Source organism: Sturnus vulgaris, chromosome 4 (assembly GCF_052056855.1).
Source record: "Sturnus vulgaris isolate bStuVul1 chromosome 4, bStuVul1.hap1, whole genome shotgun sequence".
Taxonomy (NCBI): domain Eukaryota; kingdom Metazoa; phylum Chordata; class Aves; order Passeriformes; family Sturnidae; genus Sturnus; species Sturnus vulgaris.
Genome location: NC_142246.1, coordinates 21,435,577 through 21,460,170, shown reverse-complemented (window position 1 = coordinate 21,460,170; position 24,594 = coordinate 21,435,577). Strand labels below are relative to the sequence as shown.

General features: G+C 36.3%; 1 protein-coding gene across 1 annotated transcript in view; it reads left to right on the top strand.

Annotated features, from left to right (window-relative positions):
* Positions 1-21,885, top strand: part of ARAP2 (ArfGAP with RhoGAP domain, ankyrin repeat and PH domain 2) — a 112,052-nt gene extending 90,167 nt beyond the window's left edge. The window contains exons 27-33 of the mRNA XM_088163252.1: positions 1,202-1,330; positions 6,793-6,932; positions 11,240-11,322; positions 12,713-12,748; positions 13,216-13,279; positions 17,577-17,708; positions 21,042-21,885. Of these exons, the coding sequence (XP_088019378.1) occupies positions 1,202-1,330; positions 6,793-6,932; positions 11,240-11,322; positions 12,713-12,748; positions 13,216-13,279; positions 17,577-17,708; positions 21,042-21,392 (935 nt within the window). The 3' untranslated portion in view covers positions 21,393-21,885. The remainder of the gene's footprint in view (positions 1-1,201; positions 1,331-6,792; positions 6,933-11,239; positions 11,323-12,712; positions 12,749-13,215; positions 13,280-17,576; positions 17,709-21,041) is intronic.
* The last annotated feature ends 2,709 nt before the right edge of the window (positions 21,886-24,594 follow it).

Here is a 24,594-nt window from a genome sequence, read left to right as displayed (position 1 = left end):
AGAGGTGTGACTTTCTAGGAGCCATACCCAGCTCTTCCCAAGGCCTGACCCACATAAATTGGCATGCAAATGGGAACACAGACGTTTTGGAAAAATCTCTCTTTATAGATAAAATGACATTTGAACCCACAAAGCCATTGTTAAGGTTTTTGTGAATTCATGAATGATAGCAGGTGCTTGCTGCTGAGCAGGTAGAAGCCTTCAGGGATGTGAGTGTGTCTTCTCCCACTCATGTCAGTGTTGTGTTAGGCTGTGCTGTTCATGTGACACTCAGATTTCTGCTGGATCTGGTAATGCAGATTTAGGGGCTATTTGGAAGATCTTTTCTGCATTCATTTGGTAGGTGGACTGCGGTATGTATGGAGTACTGCTGGGTTTTCTAATCACTGCAGTTTTTCAGTTCTGTGCTAGGTCTCAGAGTTTGTCTGCTAGGATGCTGCCTATCAAAAACGTGTGTTTGAGCATCTGAAGTTTTGGAGGGCACACATACAGTCTATTCATGCCTTCAGTGGTAGTTTAATCTTGTTGCACTTTTTGTACAAGATTGAAATACACAGGTGCAAGTTTGGATATTCCCTAACCACAGCACCAGGGAGAAGACCTAGTAAGACTGCATTCTTTTCTCCTCTATTACAAGGAATCTAATGAAACCAGGAGTCTGTTTAAGTCTGCTTTGATCAATAACAGACAGTATAATCCATACCAGTTGGAGGCATTTTTTTTCACTGTGATCACTCCAAATTCTTTGGTTCTTTGATTGCAGAGAATTGGTAAGCTGTGATGTTTCATTTTTGTATTGAGCAGAGGCCAAAAAGGCACAGTATAGCTGAAGGCCTCAGTTCTGTTTGATCATATTTAGGTATGCCCTGTAATAGATCCTAACTTTTGTATTTAGTTTGAAAGCAGTGCTTTAGTGTCTTTACATTAAAAATGGAACAATACAAAAGAGTCACTGAACATTTGGCTACTGCTTGTTTAATTTTATATTCATTACCTGTGCAAACACTGCCAGCAGAGGTATTGTCAATGAAGTGACTAATTGTTTTATTTTGAAAGCAGTATTTTTCTTCTACAGCTCAAAGTCAATGAGACTTCGTTGTGTACAGGCAAATGTAACTTGCGAGGGCTTCCAATATTATTGGGTTTTCTCTTTTATTTTAATTCTAGTTTTTTGTGGTTTGTTTCTTTGGATTTTTTTCAGAACGTCCTCTGCATTATACAGAGAATGTACTAGAACAAGTTCTTCACTGGAGTTCACTACCAGAGCCTGGTACTGCATATCTAATAATAAAGAGATTTCTAACAGCAGACATGGTGAATCTCTACAATGGTACGTAATTTTTTTTTTTTTTACTTAGTTATTTTATATGGAAATACGAGGATGGCAGTTGTTTTCAGTGAAGCAAAGTGTCCTAGAACAACTAAATTACTGCTACTTCATAAAAATTACAGATTAACAGAAGGTTGTGGTGACTCCCTATGAAAACACAGAGATTATGGATTTTTTTTCTACAAACTATAAGCTCTTCCATTGAAATATAAAAGTGTACAGAAATTCTGCAGTCAGTTCACACTCTCTGAACTTGAGCTGTGACGCGTGATACTGCTCTTATCCAAGACATATTGTTTGAATATATTTATATAACTATGGTATGCTAATAGAAATTTCTACTATCTAGTTTGATACCTCCAAACTTCAAAGCTAATTTCACAGAATCACGTAATATTCCGAGTTGGAAGGGTTGCAGAAGGATCATCAAAGTTCAACTGTTCACCTTACACAGGACAGCCCCAGAAATAACACCATATGCCTGAGAGTGTAGTCCAAATGCTTCTTGAACTCTCAGGCTGGTGCTGTGACCACTTCCCTGGAGAGCCTTTTCCAATGCCCAACCACCCTCTGGGGGAAGCTTGCCTGATATCCAACCTAAACTTCCCTTGTACAACTTCAGACCATTCTGTTATGCTGACACTGGTCACCTCATAGAAAAGATCGATGTTTGCCCCTCCTCTTCCCCTCATGGGGAAGTTGTAGACTGTGATAAGGTCTCCCCTCAGTCTCCTTCAGGCTGAACACACCAAACGACCTCAGCCACTCTTCATACAGCTTCCCCTCAAGGCCCTTCACCATCTTTGTTGCCCTTCTTTGGACACTTTCTAACAGCTTTAGATCTTTCTTATACAGTGGTGCACAAAACTGCACACAATATTCAAGGTGAGGCTGCCCCAGCTCAGAGCAGAGCAGGACAATCCCGATTCTCCCTTGCCTGGCTGGTGATGCTGTCCCTGATGCACCCCGGGACAGGGTTGGCTGCCAGGGCACTGCTGGCTCATGTTCAATTTGTCATGGACCAGGACCTCCAGCTCCATTTCTGTGGCCCTGCTCTCCAGCATCTCATTCCCCAGTCTGTCTGTACATCCAGGGTTGCCCCATCCCAAGTGACACACTCATTTGAGTGACGTACTCAAGCAACTGAATAATTTGGAGAGTATATGGCCTTTAAAAGGGAGCTGACACTTTAAATATAGATCAAGTAAGTGTATAAGGAAAATATATGGTTTAAACATTGCCCTAGTTTTATTTTTTTTTATAATACCTGGCTTTAAGTCTCCTATGTAATTTGCAAGAAGTGGAAGTTTAGGAGTTCAAAAGTTATGTCCTGTTTTCAAGCAGTTGAAATCCTGTGTGCTATCACTGTATAATGTGCGATGATAACACATGATGCCTGGTTTAACGTTCATCTTATTTTATCTAATGACTCATTCAAATATATCTATCATTTCCTCTCTTTCTCATACATGGAAATGTTAATCTTTCCATTCAGTATAAATTTATGGTATTGTGCTTATTCTTCTGAAAGCAATGGCCTTCTCCCGCCATGCTTTATTCCTGTAAAAGCATATTTCACAAATGTGAACAAACCTGAACAAGTGTGCTGTTCATGACTTTTATGGTTGGGTTTCACTGTCAATAAATGTGTGATAGCAGATCATGAATGGAGAGAAATGGCCTACTTCAATAAAAGCTTGATATAGGAACTCCTGTCACCTCACTAGGTGTGTGTTGAGATATAATCAGAAAAGGGAATGGGTCATAAGGATTGTGTGAATCACTGCTCTAAGGAGCACATAAGGATTAGATTACTGTCAATTTACAAAATGTAGTAAAGCTACATTTTAGTAAAGCTACTAAAGGAGATCTGCTGCTGTTTGCACTCCTTCCTGGCTCCTAGATTTTACATCCATTTGTTCTCACAGCCTATCACAGCAGTAGTGTGCATCAGTTCCATTCAGTTTGATCTTAATGTACACACTGTCTTTTTACTGATTACATTCATTGATGTTTTTAATCTTTGTTTTAAAATAATTAAAACCTTATCAAATAAATTATATTGGTTTTCTCAGTGATTTGAAAAGGAAAATTTCTGCCATATTGTAGAATTACTGTGTTGATGTCTGCAAACTCCACGTGACAGAGTAATCTTGTGAATCCATCACTACATAGTGTCAGAATGAGAAAATATACAGACTGCAGTCATTGGGGAAGGGATGTTCCCAGTGTTTAAGGTACAAGGCATTTATGGTTGGGCTCTCCATCTCAAAGTGCACAAGAAATAACTGCTGGCTTGAAGGAAGAAGGGGAGACCTCAATCTTTTCTGTCTGTTACACTCTATATGCAGATAAGTCCCTGTCCTGAGGCCAGATGTCCAACCACTATGATTTGTATGTTTTTTAAGAGTGGATGCAGCCCATACAAATGGGCAACTGGGTGGATGGATGTCCTCCTAATTTGCAGTAAAATTAATAGGACTGTGATCATATAATGTTTGTAATTTAATTCCATGAATATTCCGTGCTTCCCTGATTTATGTAATAATCTTAAAGATTAATTAATATATTCCTGACTTTTTTTTCTGTTAATATTACCTGAGAGATTTTTGTTTTCAGCACTTTTCTCCTTTTTCTTTCTGAGTCTGTAATGTTGTTTGAAATAATGTTGGTTCAATAGCGAGCCTAAGAAATTTTGACAACTTATCATAGTCTTCTCTGTCAGTGTAACTTTTTTCCCATGCTCCTTATACATAGTACATTCTTAATTTTGATACTTACTCTCATCCTGTCCATTTTAAATTATTTTCTCATGTTCTGCAACTGAGATGAGCTCAGTCATTCAGGGCAGGGTGCTAATAACACCAAGGTTGTGGGCTCAATCCCTGTATGGGGCATTCACCCAGATTTGGAATCTATGATCCTGGTGGGTCCCTTCCAACTCAGACTATTCTGTGATTCTATGATCCAAACCTTGGACTGAAGTATAAAGGTATGTTTTCTCTTGTATTGAAACCAACTTTCCTTTTCAAGGAAAAAAGAGTTTATTTGTATTGATATGTTTCAGTACATTTGTGGTGAGTTTTCCACTTTATCCCAGCTCTTTAGTTACTTGTTCCTGACAATTTATTCCATAGTTTTTTGTGCTTGTTGTAGGCGCACTCTTTCAAGTGCTGTCACTAGGGCAAGGTGTGCACTGTATTTTGATATAAGAGATACTCAGGACAGCTTAATTCTATTTCAAGACCCTTTTTCTTCTCCGTAACTAAAATTTCTCATATTAAAGTTTCATTGTTAGAAAACCAAATATTATTTTTACTATAAAGTCTGTGTATATAGGTCCTTGAAATTTTTCTAGTACAGTGTTGTATAATTTGAGTGGTAAGTATTGGTTTCTGTGAACAGGGGCTATTATTCAGAGATATTCTTTGAAATGCAAACTTCTAAACCATAGCTGGATCAATCCTACATGGATTAAGTGTACCTACTTCCTAGTTTCAAAGTTCTAGCAAGTTTAGCATGTTTTGTAAAGTTTGTGTCTGGAAAAATATACACTGATTAGGACATATCCCTATTGTTCTCGGTTTACTTAATGAAATGCTAGCTTCTAAAGTGTATGGAATATCATCAGTTTAGAGAATTTTTTTTCCTCCTTCAGGAGATTCTAATAACTTTGTAAGTATCAAGTGTTTGACAGATTTGCCGCCATAGGAGTGCTGTGAAGTTTAGAATGAGTTTTTGTCCTGTTGCAAGTTGTGTGCAGAAATTTAAAATCTTCCAGCTTGGTACAGATGTGGAAGTATCCTGCTACTCTCATAAAGTATCCTGCTACTCTCATTTTGTATAGTTTAAAAAAAAAAAAAAAAAGAAAAAAAAAAAGGAAAAAAGTGTTTTTGTGGATAAGGATTCTTATTCTATTCTGAACATTAAATAAATATTCTTATTGGCATAGAGAGAACACATCACTGTTTTTTTTTAACTGCATGTATATTTGCACTTGTAACTGAGGACTTCTAAGTAATTTCTGCTTTTAATAGTTGAAAGGTATTGATTCTGGATTTAGATTCTTATTCTTAGATATTTTATCATGTGCTGCTTCTTAATAATACAGTATTGATATCAGATGCTTAAAGTATAAAAAAGTCAATTGAGTAATTGGCTTTTGACTCCTAAACAAGTTGGTTCAGTATTTCTTAAATAAGTGAATGACTTATAGGAAGTACCTACACTTAGCTAAAAATAATAGGTGGTGAAAGCCAACATATGGCATAATAGTAGGCATAAGAGGCATAATAGTAGTGTTTGGGGATAAAGGAATTATCTGGCTCCCTCTTCAAGGTGAAATGGTATTGAGTGGAATGGAGGAGAAGGCTGCATCTGCCTACCTGCTCTCTTCTCATGTCCGCAGTCTGATTCCAGCACTATTTACCTCAGGGAGAAAAGAATACTTCACAATTCAGCTGAATACTGTGTTCTTCCATAAAGACAATAGGAATTATTGTCTTTTCTTTTGATCTTCCTCACTTTAACTATTAAAGTGCCATTTGAGTTTCAATTTGTATTCATGAGTCATAGCAGCATGGCAATGACTCTAATTAGTGCCTAGGTAAGGGTACTTACTGGGAAAAGCAGATAAAGTAGTGAAAAAATATACATATATTGAGCAGAATAGGAAACCTAAAAATAGCTAGAAGTGGTGGTGCAGTAGTTCATATGTACTAGTAATACTTCTTTGCATTATTTTATTTCAGATTTTAAATTGCTGGGAATGCACTGAGAACTCTGGTCTTTAACACTAAAAGCCTTTGATAGCTCTGGTATTTTTCTTTTTTAGATAAAAATTTTCTCAGTACAAAGTTAAACGCTTATGAAACTGACTGCAAAGTTAGTTTGGGTTTGTGTGGGAGGTGGTATTTTGTTTGAGTTTTTTATTAATTTTACCAAATATGTGCGAGTTTGTGTGTATTTTAAATCAAACAAAAAAATCTGGGCAGACTCATGACAAAATCAGATCCTTATTTAAATTTTTTGCCTCTCTTAAGCACAGAGATTAAAAGTATCCATGTCATACTCTACACATTATATGCTGAAAACTACACAATATATGCTGAAAACATTTGAATTAAAGTTTGTTGGTAGGTTCTTCACATGTTATCATAGAAGCGAAACAGAAAAGACTTTTTTCTCACCAGTAATTAAAATAATAATGGCATGTATATTTAAGAATGTCTTCCTTATGAACATAGAATAAATTAATATACAATATGTATTGAAATGTAATATATAGTGTATATATATATATGTGTGTGTATTAATATAATAAATATAATTATTTTTATATATATAACATAATACCAAATCAATTTTAGCAATATAATTCTTTGATATGCAATAATACTTAAAAACTAGGAACTTCCACTGTTGTATAGTTTTCTAACAATATGCTTTTTTTTTCTTGGTAGAGAAAAGTGACAAAGGTAGCGTGAAAGCAGGCAATCTGAAGTACAAGGAAGAACCATCAAAACTATTGTCTGGAAACAAATTTCAAGACCGTTATTTTGTGTTACGGGAAGGAAACTTGCTTCTGTATAAGGATATGAAGGTACAGCAGACAAACTCTCCAACAAACTTTGCACTAAGCTTTCTTTGTTGAAAGAGAGAAGGAAGGCAAGCAGATCAACATTTCTCATATTAAATGGCAACTTGTAGAATCTGAGGTTGATGTATAAGATTTTTGTCTTGCTGTTTCACAGGTGTGTTAGTAGGAGGAGTTTGTGTGTGCTTGTCATTTAGCTATTGCAGTTAAGCATTACTATAAGCTTTAAAAATTAAAAATAGAGCAATGTTTGGGTGCTTTGTGCTGACACTAAATTATTTGAAAACCTGCTGTAGAGAGCTGCAGCAGAAGTGGTGTGGAACTTAAGTGAGTGCATGCCATTTTTTTCTTGTTATTTCACACAAACGCCTTAAAAATTCAAGCAACAGGCCTTTTGTACATGCACGTCTCATGATAGAACAGATTATAAGAAACAATGTTTCCCCACTTCCCAACAACTGCAGATGTATTCTCAATCCTCTAAAAACTAGTGTTGATAATTAAGTTAGGTATACCTCAGAATTCCATAGAAGTGAATTTAGTCATGATTAATAGCAGGAGGGGTTCCGTTTTAAATATTTCATGGCAGTTTTCTTAAAACAGTGTGTTTCAGTGTATGCAGTTTGTATTTAAGGTAAGCTAATGCACTGTGTGAAGCTGTGGATACAATCTTAATTAGAATGACCCCAGAATGTCAAAAATAGTTTCTTATAAATTAATGCTAAAACTCAGATTGGCACATATGTGAGAATAAATTAATATGCCTATAAAACCTTAATTAGTATCTTGGAAAGAATTTATGACAGAATTGTTGCACCACTTTATAATCTCCTTTTTTCAGCCATTCTAATTTATAAAAAATTGAATTCTTCAACTCAGGAGGTGCTTTGAACACTTATTTTTAAATGGCTTTACTTTTTTTTTTAATGCAAATGGCAATACCTTTCTGATCAAATAGTATATGAGTTTGTTTTACTTTCTTTTGAGACATGTTAATCTATCATTAATAATCTTGGTTTTATTTTAGTCATATTTAGAAATGAATAGTGGGAATGCTTGACATTGCAGATGGAAAACTGTAGTTAATAAGACCACATGTACTAATTAATTTATAAATTCTCCTTAATAGCAAATTAACTTTGTATAAGCAGGTGGAGATACATTCTGTTCAGTGTTTCTCTTTTTCAAGAGCAATTATCAAAAACATTGAAAGTTTCCATGAATAGTGTATGCTAAATTACTATATTGTGCTAATTGACTGAAATAATTTACCCCTTTAATGCTCTGTTGCTAAGAGATAAGCTCACAGACAAAGAAATGGCTCCCTTAAGGTGCATTATTTTGAGAAGTATGCAGTTGTTTAACTTAATAGTATATTCTGCAGGGGTATTTTTTCATCCTGGTAGTACCCTTCTTTTGAGCAGGAAGTTACACAAGAATACTAACCATAAAAGTGTTCTGTGTTTTGTTGTTTTCTTAAGTTCCCTTAAGTGTCTTTTTTCCCACAGTGGAGTGTTAGAAATTGAGAGCTGCAGAATGGGAAATTGAGAATCCAGGGACAGTAAACACTAGGGAGTAGCTTTGTGTACTGGGATGATAAGATTTGTTAAGTTGTTTGGTGTATTATTTTCTAAATTGAAAGCTAAAACACTTGACCTAAGAGTACTAAATGAATGCTTTTGTGTTGTGTTAAATATTAGTTTTTCTCTGTAATAGTGTGCATTTGTTGTTTCCTTTCAGCATTTCATCTTCCAGTCACATTCAGTTCTCATACCTAGGGTGGGTGTATATCTGCTGCAGATTGACTAAAGGTAGTTTGTTCAAGAAGGAGCAAGCAAGGAACCTCAGGATCCTGTCCAACTTCTGTACACAACAGGGATAGCATCCGAGGTCAGGACATGTTGTGCATGGCTTTAATCAGTTAAAGTCTTCAAAACCCCCAAGGACAGATTGCACAACCCTTCTGGGCAGCCTGTTGCAGTACCTGACTGTCCTCATGGGGGAAAGTTTGTCTGTCCTTAGATGTAGTCTTCTCACAATATGAAAAGCCTCACTTGATCTGCTTCGTAACTTCCCTGTAGGTGCTGGGGGCTGCAGTTAGGTCAGCCTCTGCTCCGGGGCAAGTGCTACAGCCCCCACATGTCTTGCTGGGCCCCTACTGAACCCTCTCCAGATTGCTGATTCTCTTTTCTCTCTCAAGGACCCAAAAGATGCAGTCACACAAGTAAAGGAAAGGAGGAGAATCACTCTCTTCCACCTACTCACTTGCTTCTGCTAACTCAGGAAAATGACACCAGCTTTGCTGTTAGGATACTCTGCTGGTTTATGCCCAGCTTGACACCCACCAGCATGCTCAGGTCCCTATCAGCAGAACTGCCTCCCACTCTCTCTCATTGAAGGGATTTTTTCCTTCACCTATGCAGGAATTTATATATATAATTGTTAAATTTAATGAGATTCCTGTTGTCCCATTTCTTTGTCCTATGTAGGTTTCTCTTAAAGTCCCATTACTGGTGTTCTCCAGAAACCAGGTTGATTCCTTCTGTCTCACTGGGCTGCCCTTTCTGAAGATACCAGGAAGAACAAAGCCCGGCCCTTCCCATCCCCTGTCCCATAAAAGTCAGGAAATGTTATTCAGAGACTTCTGTGGGTTGTTTGAAGATGTCATTTGGTTTTTTTTCATCCTGATTTAGCGGCACCAGTGGCCTGATGGACGAAGCACTGGCTAAACCAGGGATTGTGGGTTTGAGTCAGTCAGCACAGGGCAAGTCCTGCCTGACCAACCTAGTGGCCTTCTATGATGAATTGACTATGCCAGTGGACAAGGGAAGAGTTGCAGGCGCTGTTTATCTGAAATTCTGTAGAGCCTTTGACATGGTCCCTCACAATATTCTTTTCTCTAAAATGGAGAGGGATGTAATTGATGAGTGGACTGTTGGATAAGAAAGTGGTTGGATTGTCACATCCAGAGAGTAATGATAATGGCTCAGAGCCCTGATGGACATCAGTGACATGTGGTGTCCCTCAGAGGTCCTTACTGGGACTAGTGCTACTTAATATGTTCATTAATGACACAGAGGTATTGAGTGCATCTTCAGCAGATTTGCAAATAAGACCAAGGTGGGGGTGTGGTTGATACACCTGGGGGACAGGATGCCATCCAGAAGGGCCTGGACAAGCATGAAAAGTAAGCCCATGGGAATCTCAGAAAGTTTAACAAGATCAAGTGCAAGGTGTTGCACCTTGTTCGGGTCAACTCCTATCAGCACAGACTGGGGGATAAACAGGTCAAGAGGAGCCCTGCTGAGAAGGACTTAGAGATGAGAGGCTGGACATGACCCAGCCATGGGCACTCACACCCTGAAAGCCCCAAACGTGTCCTGGGCTGCATCCAGAGCACCGTGGGCAGCAGGGGAGGGAGGGGATTCTGCCCCTCTGCTCTGCTCTGGTGAGACCCCACTGCAGGGCTGCATCCAGCTCTGGGATCCCAGCACAGGAAGGACATGGAGCTGTGGGAGTGAGTCCAAAGGGATCTACCTGGTCAATTAGAGGGATGGAGCACCTTATCTATGAAGGAAGGCTGAGAGAATTGGGATTGTTCAGCCTGGAAAAGAGACCTACTTGTGGCCTTCTAGTACCTGAAGGGAGCCTAGAAAAGAAATATGGAAGAATATAGAATATAGAAGAGTGCAATGCAACAGGACAACAGGGAACACCTTCAAACTGAGAGTAGGTTTAGATTGGGTATTAGGAAAAATTCTTTTCTGTGAGGGTAGTGAGGCACTGAACAGGTTGCCCAGAAAATCTGTGGTTGCCCTGTCACTGGATGTGTTTAAGGCCAGGCTGGCTGGGACTCTGAGCAACCTGGCCTAGTTAAAGATGTTGCAGTTCATGGCAGGGGGGTTGGAGCTAGATAATCATTAAAGTTCCTTCCAACCCGAACCATTCTCTGATCTGAAGAAAATTCTCACGATTCCATATAAGAAGTTATTTAACAGAGGGCAATGGCATTTCCCATCTTCCTGTCTTTCTTGAAGAGTATTTGTTCATATATAGCACCAAATCTTCATTTGGTTTCATCATTTCATCAGTTTTGTGATTTCATGTAAACCTTAAGTTCTTCATCAGTCTACTTCTTGTAATAGTAATTGGTACACTTTGTTAATGGCAAAGAAAGAGACAAAGTATTTTAATGATCTGCTGGAAAAGAGAGGTGCACTCCATGAAAGAAACTGATCTGTGAAATCAGTCATGAGGCATTTTCTCTTTGGCACATTCCTGATACAATAATTAGAATCTTACTTTATTTGCAGGCTAGCAAACCTGAAAAAGTGTTGCCTGTCAATTCACTGAAGCTTTATCTTGGAGTGAAGAAGAAAATGAAGCCACCAACAAAGTAAGAATAGAAAAGAATCACTGTGTAAAAAGTATTGTAGTATCATCAATAAAGGGTAGCATAGAACATTGTGGAACAAGCAAAAGTCAAGAAGCCTATAGCACTATGCTGAATTAAATTATCCCCTGTAATATTATTTGTCCTGTTCCTATATCTGTTTTCATGTTCCATGTTAACTAATCTGTGCTAGGAAATTACTTTATTGATTGGCTTTTTGTAATCTAAAGTGCATTTATTATCTCTTGTGGATATGGTCATTCCTAGCTCACTTAGTTTTGTGGTATATGCCCTGCATGTCATTGGTGGATACACTTTCGATTCGAGAGAAGAAAAAAACAGCTAGTCATGGCCCTTACTGGCAGTTCCTGTTGTTCAGCAAAGGATTTTCCTTTTTCAGAATCCTTGTTATTTTGATGTTTCTGCTAGCTGAAGACTACAGTGCCCTTTACAAACATCAGTGACTATCTCTCAGGAAAAGAGCAGTGAAAAATGACACCTGTTTTTCTCAGATGTTTCCAGTTCTTGTTCGGTCAAAGCTTTGAGATACTGAGACAATGCACATAGGATCTTATCCCAGAGGGAGTCTAGGTTGGCTGTAGCCTTTAAACAGATCTGCTTGAACTTTTCCTTTACAGTTAGCAAATCAAAACACCCCGAAAAGGTCTGTGAATTTCAAAGCTTAGCCACTTTAAAGAAAGCATTGGTGGCTTTTTTGCATGTTTTTTTTTTTTTTAATTCAAGTGCAGAATGAGTAGGAGATTAGTCCAAAATAAGAGTAAAAAGATTATGTAAATGAATCTTTGCAGGGCTTTTTGTTTTGTTTTTTTATTTTGTGTGTGGTTTTCTTTTTTACCATGAGGTTTATTTTTAGTCTACTTTCAAAAGCAGAGCTTACCAAGTCTCTTCTGGATCTCCAGAAGTGTCTGTTTCACCTCAGAGGTTTCATTGTGCACCCATTGTCTTTTCATTTCCCTAGCAATTATTAAATCCCTATCAAATCATGTTTTGTTTATAATACAAGCATAGCTCTTTTCTCTCTGTGACTTGCACACTGTAGTGGACTCTTTACCAGGCAGTTTTGTTTCCAGCACCTTTTTGAAACACAGCCACAGCAAAAATGAGGCAAGTAGTCAACTGTCATCTGCAGTGCTTTGCTGTAACCCTTTGTCTAGTACAGAAAGTTCATTAACTGTGAATCAATTGTGAGGAAATGAACAAAATCCATCCTCAAACCCACAACTTTATTCTGGATTTGCAGTACATGTTTAGACTTTGCAACTTAATTGAATTTTTTCAAATCAAAAGGACTATATAAAGGTAATTAATCTCTGCAGTTTGAGGAATATGTCCCTGTTCATGGAACTGATTTTTGAAAACTTCTGTCTTTCAGCTGGGGACTTGCAGTATTTTCTGAAAAACACCAGTGGTAGGTAAACATGAAACACCTGCTTGGTTTAACTTCACTGTCTAATATTTGTTGAAATATTCAATTGCAAAATAAGTGTTTGAAAACTAATGGGCGTTAGTTTTCTTTCATGTTGAATTTTATTTTTGGGTTTTTAAATAAAGGAACATAATTGATACATTTGGTTCATCTTTTGGGTTTCGGTGTCTGGCTTCCTTCTGTGAACAAAGAGCAAACTATAGTCATAAAGTTAGAATGATAGATTTTAATCCTGTGCACATGCTTAAAATGAAGCACAGTCATTGTCTTCAAAGTGATAATTTGAAGTATTTATATATCCCTATTTTTTCTTTTAGTGTTAATAATAAATATAGACGGAATGAATGAATATAAGCACCATTTGAAGTAGTTTAAAGCCTATTCTTTAATATGTTTAACTGTAACAGGAGTCTCCATTGTTTTCCATATTAATATGTATTGTGTTCTAGGTATATATGTTGTGATGGGCAAGATGTGCAGATGGAGTGGATGATCAGCATTTTTATGGCACAGGTAATGATCTGATCAAAAAATGTAACTTTTTCTGCTGTTATGAACATTCCATTAAATGTGCATGTGTTATATATAAAAGTTTCTGGAATACTTCATGCATTAAAAATGCCAAAATATGTGTCTTAGCCCATGAAGACTATGCGTGCTTTGAGATTGAGTAAGAACATTAGATTCTGGCATCATCTGCCCTCCCCATCCCGCTGTGTTGTGGAGAAGCTTGGTAAAGAAGGACAATTGTTTTTTTTTGGTTTTTTGCAGAAAGCTCTTGTGGCCATTGACCTCAGAGGTGTGTCTGTCTGCCACAATACCTGAGTGCTATTTCTCTGCTCACTAGTTTGGATGCTGCTAAAGTAGTCATGAAAGAAGGGTGTCATGTTTAAAAGTGTAGTGATGTGAACTAGACCTGTTGAAGAGCTGTGCCAATATTGCTTTATTTCTCTGGTATCCAGGTTGACTTAGTTAGCACTGCCGATTCATTGCGTTGGGTAGGCTTTATCCAAAATTAAGTACTCTGCTTGCTATGAGATTTTAAGGAGGGTATATGTTTGAGTGTCATATGGAAATTGAGTTTAATATTTACATTGGAGAAGTGGAAGTAAGTGAGATGGGAAGAATTCAGCTTGACAGGAGACTGGAACATAGTTTAAGGTTTTAACAGGATTTTTGTATCTGTGTCATATTTTTCTTTTTCCCATGATGTTCAAAGAGCTTTGCAAGATATCACTGTGAATAAACATTGCTAGATTTATGATTACCTGGGAGCTTTGTGTTGCATAAAGTAGGCTGAGCACAAGGCTGTTGAAATACAGACTTTAGCAGCTTTCTAAAAGAAAGTGGTGCTAGAAGTATAATGCATGCCTTGAAAGTAAGACTTCCAAATTCTTGTCTTATTCGGCTCCCTTAACTGAAGTGACTATTGTGGTTTCTATGGAAACGGCTGGCATACATCTCATGGGCATAACATGAGCAGTGTCACAGCAAATAGGCTCAGAGGTTATTGATATAGGAAACTTAGAAGTAACTCATGCAAGCTTGGTAACTGTTGAAGTCCTTTTGACATAAAATCACAATGAAGGACAGTCTGTTAGGATTCTGCTCAGGCAGATGCAGAATGATCCTTTGACAATATTGGGAGCCATTGCTCAATGTCCAGGATAATTTTTCCTAACAGAAGAAAATAAATTAAATCATTTCATGTACATTAAAAAAATTGCTACGAATTCATATTGTTATTTATAATTTTTTTTCCAGTGAATGAACAGTACAATTAATTAGCAGTACAACATTGAAAGGATTTTTTGGTATAGCTTGATTTTTTGTGGAAATTGTAGATTTTTTTTTTGCCAGTCTTTTGGACATCAGTAAAGTTCTCAGTCTATAAACTACATGAGAAATTATGTGCTAATGATGCAGATTTAGTGCATTGTCCCTATTGCAATCTACTACTTCGTTACAGAGAAAATCTCCTTAAGAATGCAATGCCTCGTATAGGTAAAGCTTGCTATAAGAGCGCTAAAAAGTCTTGTATCATACAACAGCAGACACACATTATCCTGTTTCTAAACCAGAAAACTGTAAAATGTCAACTGAGGTTATTTCTAGTTAGAATTTTCAAGTTGAGACCATCTTTAGGGAAGTCAGCTTGGCTTTTTACTGTATATGTTGTCACTGTATTTGAGCATACATTAGGGAGACTGCAGGCAGCACATCTTCTTTGCCAGTGGAATAACATAGATTGGAAATTGAAAAATACTTGGTTTTGAAGTATTAAGACATTGACATTTAATGATCTTGTGCAATTAAGAGGGACATAAGCCAATATTACTGTTCTCCTCAGTGCTTGAGCAGAGTAAAGCTTTATTAGTAATTAATATCAGTTAGATACTAGTACTACAGCTATTTTTTTCCTCTTGTCTGATACTATTTATTCCTGTAGTATAAATAGTGCAGAGTAATAACAATAAATAACAAAGTGTAAATACTGCTGAAATCTAGTGGCAAGAGTACTTTGATACAGGGGATCAAGCTAAGCCAGAGGTTCTTAATCTTCCATATCAAGCTGGTACGTACTAAGTGTTTGAAGTAGGACCAATGTTTCTTTTAGTTCTATGCAAAACCATCCTGAAAAACATGATTCTTGAATTCTATAATAGTTCTGTACAAAATCTCTTAAGACATGCATAGCATACATTTGGAAGTAATTAATTGGTATGAAGATGGACACAATAGTATTCTTCCAGTTTCCTTGCCTTTGATCAGCTGGAGGCACATTATACTACCATGAGGTGCAGTTGAACAGAGGGGTCAAAACTATGAATAAATACATTTTTTATGTGGCCTAATACGTTGCTAGTATTTTTTATATACTTTCTCAGAGTTCTATTTTAAGAAATGTTACAGGCACAAGAGGGAAATCAGGCTGCTTAACTGACAGGGATGGTTTCCTTAGGCTTGCTGGGAATTAAGGCAGACAGTTTTCTTCAGAAGCTGATTAAAGTTTCTCCATCACTTTCTGGATTGCGTTTGTTTGTTGTATCTTGATCTACAATAAGCTGATTTTGGTTGACAAGAGCTGCTCTTTCACATAATACTTTCTCATTTCATTGGAAGAAAATATTTTTAATGGTCACTGGAGAGAAATCTTATCACAGACTTTTGCGTCACCCTGGTCACGCCATGCGTGAGAATTTTTTACTCCATCAAGATACAAGTCTACAAAATACTTTTTCTAAATTTGGAACCAAGGCTTCCAATTTCTAGTCAGCCATCATGTGTGAATGAACTGATTCTGATGGCTTTTTAATGATAATGCTGTTTTTACTTGCAGACCAACTGCAAGTATGATCATAGCCCCGCATCTATTTTTTTAAATACAGAGGCGCTTCATGGATTTGCAGTCCTGGCTTGCCAGTTTCCTTCAAAGTTGTGCTGATTTAGCTGTGGGCCTTGGACATTCCCTTTCATTCACAGAATCTCATGTTGATGATTTTTCAGTAAAACAGTCTGGAAATACTTTGTCCTCAAATCTGTCTTTCTGGTTTTCATTAACATTACCTGCGGAATGTGAGCTCATGTGCTCAAATTTGAAATGCCCAGTAAGTAATTTATGTTTTTTTTTTACTTCCCTTCTCTTCCCAGTTTTTTTTTTCACTCAGAGTGAAACTTAAAACTTTTCAGTCAAGCTAAAGCAAAGACTACTGTTGAAATCAGTTGGATCTGCATATTTGTACATTGTGTTTTGGATGAAACGTATTGTTACCATAGGTTAGGTTAAGTAATTATTTTCTCTAAATTAATAATACAAATTTTCACAGAATCTCAGAATCAATTAGTTTGGAAAGGGCCTTGAGATCATTGAGTCAAAGCTATGACCTAATACCCCTTTGTCAACTAGACTATTGCACTGAGTAACACATGTAGTCTTTTCTTAAACACCTCCAAGGGTGATGACTAGTGATATTCCAATATCTAATCAGCCTTTTTGGGAAAAAAACAATCAGCCAGCTCTGTTGCTCTTCTCTGGACATGTTCCAGCATCTCAACATCTTTCTGGTTGTGAGGGGCCCAGAACTGAACACAGGATTTGAGGTGTCGCCTCACCAGTGCCAGGTACAGGGGGACAATCCCTGCCCTGGTCCTGCTGGTCACGCTATTTCTGACACAGGCCAGGTGTCAGTGGCCTTCCTGGCCACCTGGGCACACCCTGGCTCATGTTCAGTAGCTCCCAAACAGTACTCCCAGGTCCTTTTCCACTGGGCCACATTCTGGCCTCTCTGCCCCAGCCTGTAGCACTGCATGGGGTTGTTGTGACCCAAGTGTTGTACCCTGCACTTCGGTCTTGAACTTCAGCAAGGAACACATTTTGAAATGCTTGCACACTGAGGTAATTTTATCTTATTTCAGAGATTTTGTTGGGACTCCTGAAAGCATGCTTCTGCGGAATTTTGAAATTGTGAAACAAGTCGATATATATGTATGCCATATTTTGTGATATTTTCTATTTTTTGAGGATAATGAGAAGAATATTAAGGAAAGAAGATGTTTGATACATGACAATTATGTATTTTGGTTATTTTCACTCAACATTATGCAGACTTAAGAAATATTAAGAAATCTTAAGAAACTTAAGAAATATTAACATAATTTTAAGCATCATAGTGTTTTTCCCTTTCTCTCACAAGATGAGGGCATGGTATTGTGCAGTATATGGCTTTTTCCAAGGGAATTTTACATACTAAAGAATTTTGTGCATTTATGAAATTCCACATGGAAAATAAGGAATCATTTTGTTCTTCAGCATGCAGATATATGGCCACCTGCTGGAAAAGCAAGAAAACAGTCCATAACTAAAAGACCAAAGATCAGAGGCTTATCATTAATTCCCATTCATCAGGAGAAGAACACTTGTAAAATCAGAGGGAATACAGAAGTAAGTGGGGTTTAAACTTGCTGTAGAACTTCTAATGACAATACTGTAATAAGTGGTCCAGTAATAATAAACTCCCTAGAGCTGGATAAATATAAAATGAAGATGCTTTTATTATCAATGCCTCTTCCAGTATTTTGTCATTAAAAGAACATTTAGGACGATTTAATGATATTTAAAGATATTGTAGTCTCAACTTGCATAACCTCTCTGCCTCTTCAGTAAATCATAATGGACTTTTATTTGTTTTTAGGGTTTTTTGGTGGTGGTTTTTTTTTTTTTTCTTGTTTTTTTTTTTTTTTTTTTTTGAGTAGAGATTGTTCATTAGGAGTAAATAAGACTTTTAGCTGGAAATACTATGCACATTATTGCAGTATGGGTTTTATTTTTAGTAAGAGCCTTGAAAACTGTCCTGCATGCATATCTTACTAAAAAACTGCACTGTTTAGTTATCTACTCTGTGAATATAATGGAAAAGCTCAGATGGACCTAACTTTGATACATATGAGTTGGCTTATTATTAGTCTCAAAGAAGAATAAGAGGCTTTAGTTACAACTCTTTGAATAGACTGAGCTTTGTTACTAGATTTCGTGTGCTAGTGATATATCTGAACCTTATCATATTAGTTAGGGATTATCTTCTGGTATCCACGTAGAGATATTGATGCCTGTGAGGAGAACTTCCTTGCCTTGCTTCCAGCTGAGATGAAGCAGTGGAGGCACTTTTCTGCTTGGGAATAGTAGTGGTTATTAACCTGACTGCAGCAGTGAGTAACTGTTGAAACAACAGCTTGGTCCTTTGCAGCAGTATAATTTCTTGTGCATTTTAGAACATTTTGAAAGAAGGAGTTAATATGGGATTTGTTATCACCACTAACAGAGATGGTAGTTCAGGTACAGAGTGGTAAAGCTGACTTTTTCCATAGTAAACCAGAAGCAAAGGGCAGATATAATACTTTATGTAAAAGACAACTCCATCTTGTGTTACACTTTCTTCCAGAAAGAATTTCTGCTCTGCCTAACTACAAGAGTATAAAACCATGTAAATATAAGTGTTTTATAATTTGTTTACAAACTTCTGTATTTTGGTTAATCTGTCCTTTTTAATCTTCTCTCAGAAAGTATTTTTACAATTCTTTAATAAGTTCTTATATTTATGATGCTTATATTTTCAAACTTCTTTGATGAAACTAAATCATAGGTCTTGCCAGTCAAAAAACTTGATAATCCTTAGGTGGGTCTCTTACCTGTTCTTTAAGCAAATGCACTTGAAATCTCTAGTACATTCTTTGAGATGGCTACAAATTTAGATATTCTAGGATAAAAGTTTTATCGGATTTTGAGCTTCGTGATTAAAAATCCTTAATGCCTTTTAGTACTGTATATATTTTTTTGTGGATAATTTGCTTTATTAGGGAGAACTCTAATGTTTTGTACACTGCAGTTAAAATCAGAAATCTACAGTCTTCATTATTTCGGCCATGACTAGATACAGATAATTTTTATGCAAAAGGTATTTGCATACTTTAGGAAGGTTAACACAGAAATACATAATGAAAAATAAAAACTAATGATTTTTTTACATGAAAAGCTAAAACTGGAATGAACAGTAAAGTAGTGGTAGAAAGTATATATATGATACGGTTTATTAAGAAGAAATATTATACAGCAGTGGAGTCAGTTAACAAAAAAGATGTACCATTGGGAGGCCATGCCTTCCGTCTTTCCATGACTTTGAGTACTCCTCCAACATGCAAGAATATCTCCGTTTTAAGGAATTAGAAAGTAATGCCAGAAACGAGCATTTTCTGAAAGATGCTGGTTTGTGGAAAATGGAAGTCTATTTACAGATCAATGTGTAAACTTGTAGTAGAAATGTCATCAGTTTATACTGGCAGGAAAAGAGACTGAAAATTTTCCAAACAGTGAAAAAAGTTCTATCTTTGTGAGACAAGGATGACTGGGGGCAAAACCCCAAACCACTATAAATTCAGAGATAGCCATAAACTGAGTTTAATATTAATACTTTTTACTAAAATGTCTATATTGAATGTCTGATTTTCCCCCATTGTTGGAAGCAGTTTTATTGTGTGTTAGCAAGATATATGTGTAATACCAAAGATTTGAAACACCCAATAACTAAGAATCCTAATAGCAAATAGAACCAAAACATTCTGATTATTTCTACGCCACTCGTTGCACAAGGATAATGCATTTAAAATATTCATATTTGTCAAATAGAATTATTGAATTGCAATAGAAATATATTGCTGTGTGTCTGCAGTATTTGATTTTATTTCAAAATACAAGAAGACTGAGGAATGAGGAAAACGCTTTTATTTCATGCACGATCAAGTAGCACACTGGCTTACAATAGGTCATACAAGAATGGCTTACAAGAAGGCTCAAATCATTCTATAATTCTGTGTATCTAAACTAGCTCCTTCCTATGTTTGACTCGTTTTTAAAGTTTGTTTTAACATATAGGAGTTATTAAGACTCCAAGGAACAAATTGCTTATATGCTGTGAATAAATAACTCCATAAAAAATGCAGTCAAACTGAACAAGTTCCACACAGGAAATACAAAAAAACCCAAAGTCTCCCTCAGCTTTCTCCACCTTCTGGATGTCAAGAAAGATGCCACACATTAAAGAAGTATTCCAGGACCTAATTTTCCTTTAGCACTACCAGGCTTTTGCACAAAAGGAATGTTGTACCTACTGCCACATCAAATGAGTAGCCAGAATACAATAGTGCAAATTTAGATGTAGCATCTGGTTTACCTTTAATTTTCTATGGATTAAGAACTTGAAAACAGCCCACCAATATGCAAATTGAAAAAGAAGCTAGTCTTTATAATATATCATTTAATATTTAACAGCTGCTGAAAATGTTTATGTGATTGTTTAAAATTATCTCTCATATATTCATGTTGCTCAGTCATTGTATTATCAAAACTGCAAAACATACAGTTGTATTCATCCCACCAAACAATTCTAAGTCTTTAAGAGTATATGGATCTGCTGTAAAACAGTAAATTTAGCCTACTGTGGTAGAATGAAAAATCAAATTGTGATTATATGAAAATAAATGTCTTCATTGGCATGGTGCATGATTTATGTAAATTTCAGAAATATCACTAATTGAGAATTTGCTCACTAAAAATGCTTACTAAATGATAATAGGACAATTGTGCTAATTTAAAACTGTCTCAGCTCTTGAGTAAAATTTTTTTTTCTTTAAAATGTATGTGAAACTAATAAGCAAAAATTGCAGTCTGAACATTTGAAAATACGGTGTGCATTAACTTACTTCTCTTTGCTTGTTTGATAAGAATATAGTACTACAAACTGGAAAATCAAGATTTGGTGAACATCGTGATTATGAACTTCTGGAAGAAAGAAAAAACTTGAAAGAAAAAGCATCTATTGTGGCACAATGTTTGGAAAGAAAGGAGGAGAAAGTGCGAAATCATACAAAAATACATCGAAACTTGATTTCTGAGGATGATGCAGGCTCAGGGATAACTGAATTACACCAAAGACCACATAAGACACTGAAGAAAAATAAAACAAAACCAAAAAACCCTACTTTGGAACTAGATAGTAAATTGCCATCAAATGTGATTCAGGAACTAAATACAGTACTGCAGAAGAACAGAGCACTTCATGAAACCTCCAGCTGATTTCCTGAGCCTGAAGTGTAATACTTATATATATATTCTTGTGTTATATATATATATGTGTATTTGTGTGTATGTATGTGTATTTTCTATTCAAAAGTAATCTGTTTTAATGTGTGTAGTTTGTACAGTGCAGAGGAAATAAGGAACTATAGTTTGTTTATATGCAGCTATTGCTTTTGTATATGTGTATGCCCCATGTTATAATTTAAGACTGAGCTGGGAGAACTGATTATATAAAATTTCTGAAGATTGGAAGTTTTTCTGTGCCTTGCAAGGACACCAGGGTTTTTTCTATTTTGTTGCTGTTTGTTTCAGATTTTATTTGATACAAGGATTCTAAGATTTTTTGCTTTGTTTATACTCTGTACCACCCTGTAAATACTGGAGAGATATTTTTAAAAGACAAGATATACTCTGAAATTCATACTATTGGCCTGCAATATTTTTAATTGTCTAACACTATAAAAACTAGTAACATCTGATTTGAAATTGATTTTTTGTTGTCTTTGTTTGTTTGCTTTTATTTAAGGAGGTTAGTATTTACTTCCATAGAATTGTCCTTTGACAAGGCATCATGTGAAAGAATCAAAAGGGAGAGAAATGTAGTAGATGAGACAATGTATTAATTCTAGTCTCTTGAAACTGTCTCTAGGGTGTACATCTGATTACGGGATCTAAATAATGAGACTGTTGAGGAAGACAAAAAAGGTCTTCAAATCAACATCTAATGGGTGTCTGAATTGGAAGAATAGCACCCTCTTAGTGGGCTGAAGTACTTTTCTAGCCATCCTTGCTCAGATCAGGGTGACAAAGGCAGGCTTTTCCATTGCTTTTTGGATAGAGCTTGTTTGGTGCTAACACAGTTGCTGACCTCCCATGAATATATAGTATTTAAATGAGAAATTAATTCCTTTAAGAAAAAATGGTCCCCATGCAAACAAATCAGAATGGTACCAACACACTCTATTAAGAAGTGCCAAATCCTAAATGGGGGAAGAAATTTACCCCTCTCTTTACCATGAAGACAAAGGTAAATAGTATTCTGTTTGCAGGAACTAGGAAATGCTTGTCCTACCACTTTACTACTGCTCTTCTGAGTGTGAAGGCTGGTCCCAGGGTTGAGAGAATAGCCTCACTTACTGCCTTCTGAGTATGTAGGTGGAAGTTCCTGAAGATAGTGATGTAGCACAGTACAGCTACTTTGATTTTTAGGCCCAGAGTTCCTTAAATTTAAAACTCAGCATTGCTTTTCAAAACAAAACCTATTCAAGGAATGTAATTATTTTCGGTTGTTTTGTAGATTTTATCTTCAATTATCCCTTGGGATTGCTGCTTTTACTTTGTTCCATAACACCTGGATGGGCAAAAGGCACTGCTGTGCTGAGGCTGTTTCCAGGTGTTGTAGATGCTGTCTGGGTAAGCAGCAGGACCGACAGACCAAAGCACTAATGAGCTCACACGGCACCTTTGCTTCAAGGGAGGCATTAATAAGAGCATCTGCTTGGTTTTACTGCTGTCCCTTTTGTGGTCTGGCTGGTCACACTGACACAGATTTTCACCATTTTTAAGAACTTACTGATGCCTTTAGTGTTTGATTGGAATTGGCCAGATCTCTTAGAGTAGGAGAGAGGAAGCACAGAAGCAGTATGCTCACTTATTCCCTCTTCTATTTTTGGTAGTCGCAGGTGCTGTAACATTTCTCACATCATTTACTTCTATTCTTGATTACATAGAGCAGCTTAATTGGAAAAATAATTTGTTTGATTGAAGAAATTAGACAAGTGACTCAAATAATGTATCTGGCAGCTCTGCTAGGAAGCACAGAGAAAATGAGATCAAACTCAAATATTTTATAGTAGTATTTATTATTCTGGAATATAGCACTGACAAAGCAAGTCTAGCCTTTCAGATTTTGCACATTTAACCAGTTATTTGACCAGTTGTTAAAACTGAAACAAGATTGTAGATTTTAATTTTCCCTGTGCACTATTGACTGTTTTGCTACCCTCACTTTGTAATCGAGCCTCTTCTAATCGTTAAGGTCCCTGTCTCAAGAAAGCATATCAGCCTGAACTAAAATTGTATTGATTAAAGCTGGTGCTTAATGTTAATAAACATATTCTTAAATGCTGATTTGAATTGGGCCCTAATGCCAGCAGGAGAAATTGCTTTATTTTCTGTCAGGCTGGACTTGAATGTACTATTTACAGTTGTACTTTTATTTGCAGATATTTCTCAGTATTGAGTTATGGTTCTTATATTGTTAATCTTTTTATTGGGACCTTAAGAATGACATTCACTTCACTGCTGAAAGCCTCATGCATCATTTAAGCCACTACACTAATGGAATAAATGGAGCAGTGGAAGGGTTTTGTGCATTGAAGTGAATATATCCATGAAGAAAATAGTTTGTGTAATTTTATTGGTTCTAAAGAACACTGAAACACTTGTTCTGTTTCAAAACCATGTCGCACGTAAAGTATCTGTATAACTGCTGCTAACAAGCCATAAAAATCAAGATATTTATTTAATAAAATGTGTTTAAATTTGGCCTTGTATGTATACATACACAAACATATGTGCACAAATTTATGTGCACATTCACGGAGGCATACAGAATTGTGACAGTGTTAACACAAGTAAAAATTATTTGGGGAGGTAGAAATTAAATTTGAAATTAATTATTTTAATAGATATCAACGTTTTGAACTAAACATCTGACTCATTATTATTGCACTACACTTTTCAGACTGATCTAAGACCTGCAGAATAAATGTGGTTTGTTGCAATATCTTAATGGCTGCTGATCTTTTGTTGTTCCTGTGCCATGTTGAGGACTGGTGAAATGTAATTTTTAGAGAATTGTAATTGAATAAATGCTATTTGTCAAAACTAGGTGATGGACTTTTTCAGAAAAAAATCAGTAAGAATCTTAAAAAAAAATTGTGTCTGGCCATATGAAAGCTTTTGAATAACCTGGTAAGAGCTTACTTTCTCATCTGCAAAATGAAGTTAAATGGGAGACTGATATTTTATGTATGGGCCTATAACAGTGAGAAGACTGAAGATTAATATCTTAACAAATTTGAGTAAATCTCAGGTTCATCATTACCTTGTTAAACTTCTCAATCATGATAGGTAAGTGTAAAGTTGACATGTAACCATTGTTTTTGTTGTTTAACATAATGCCTGTGTTCTGTTT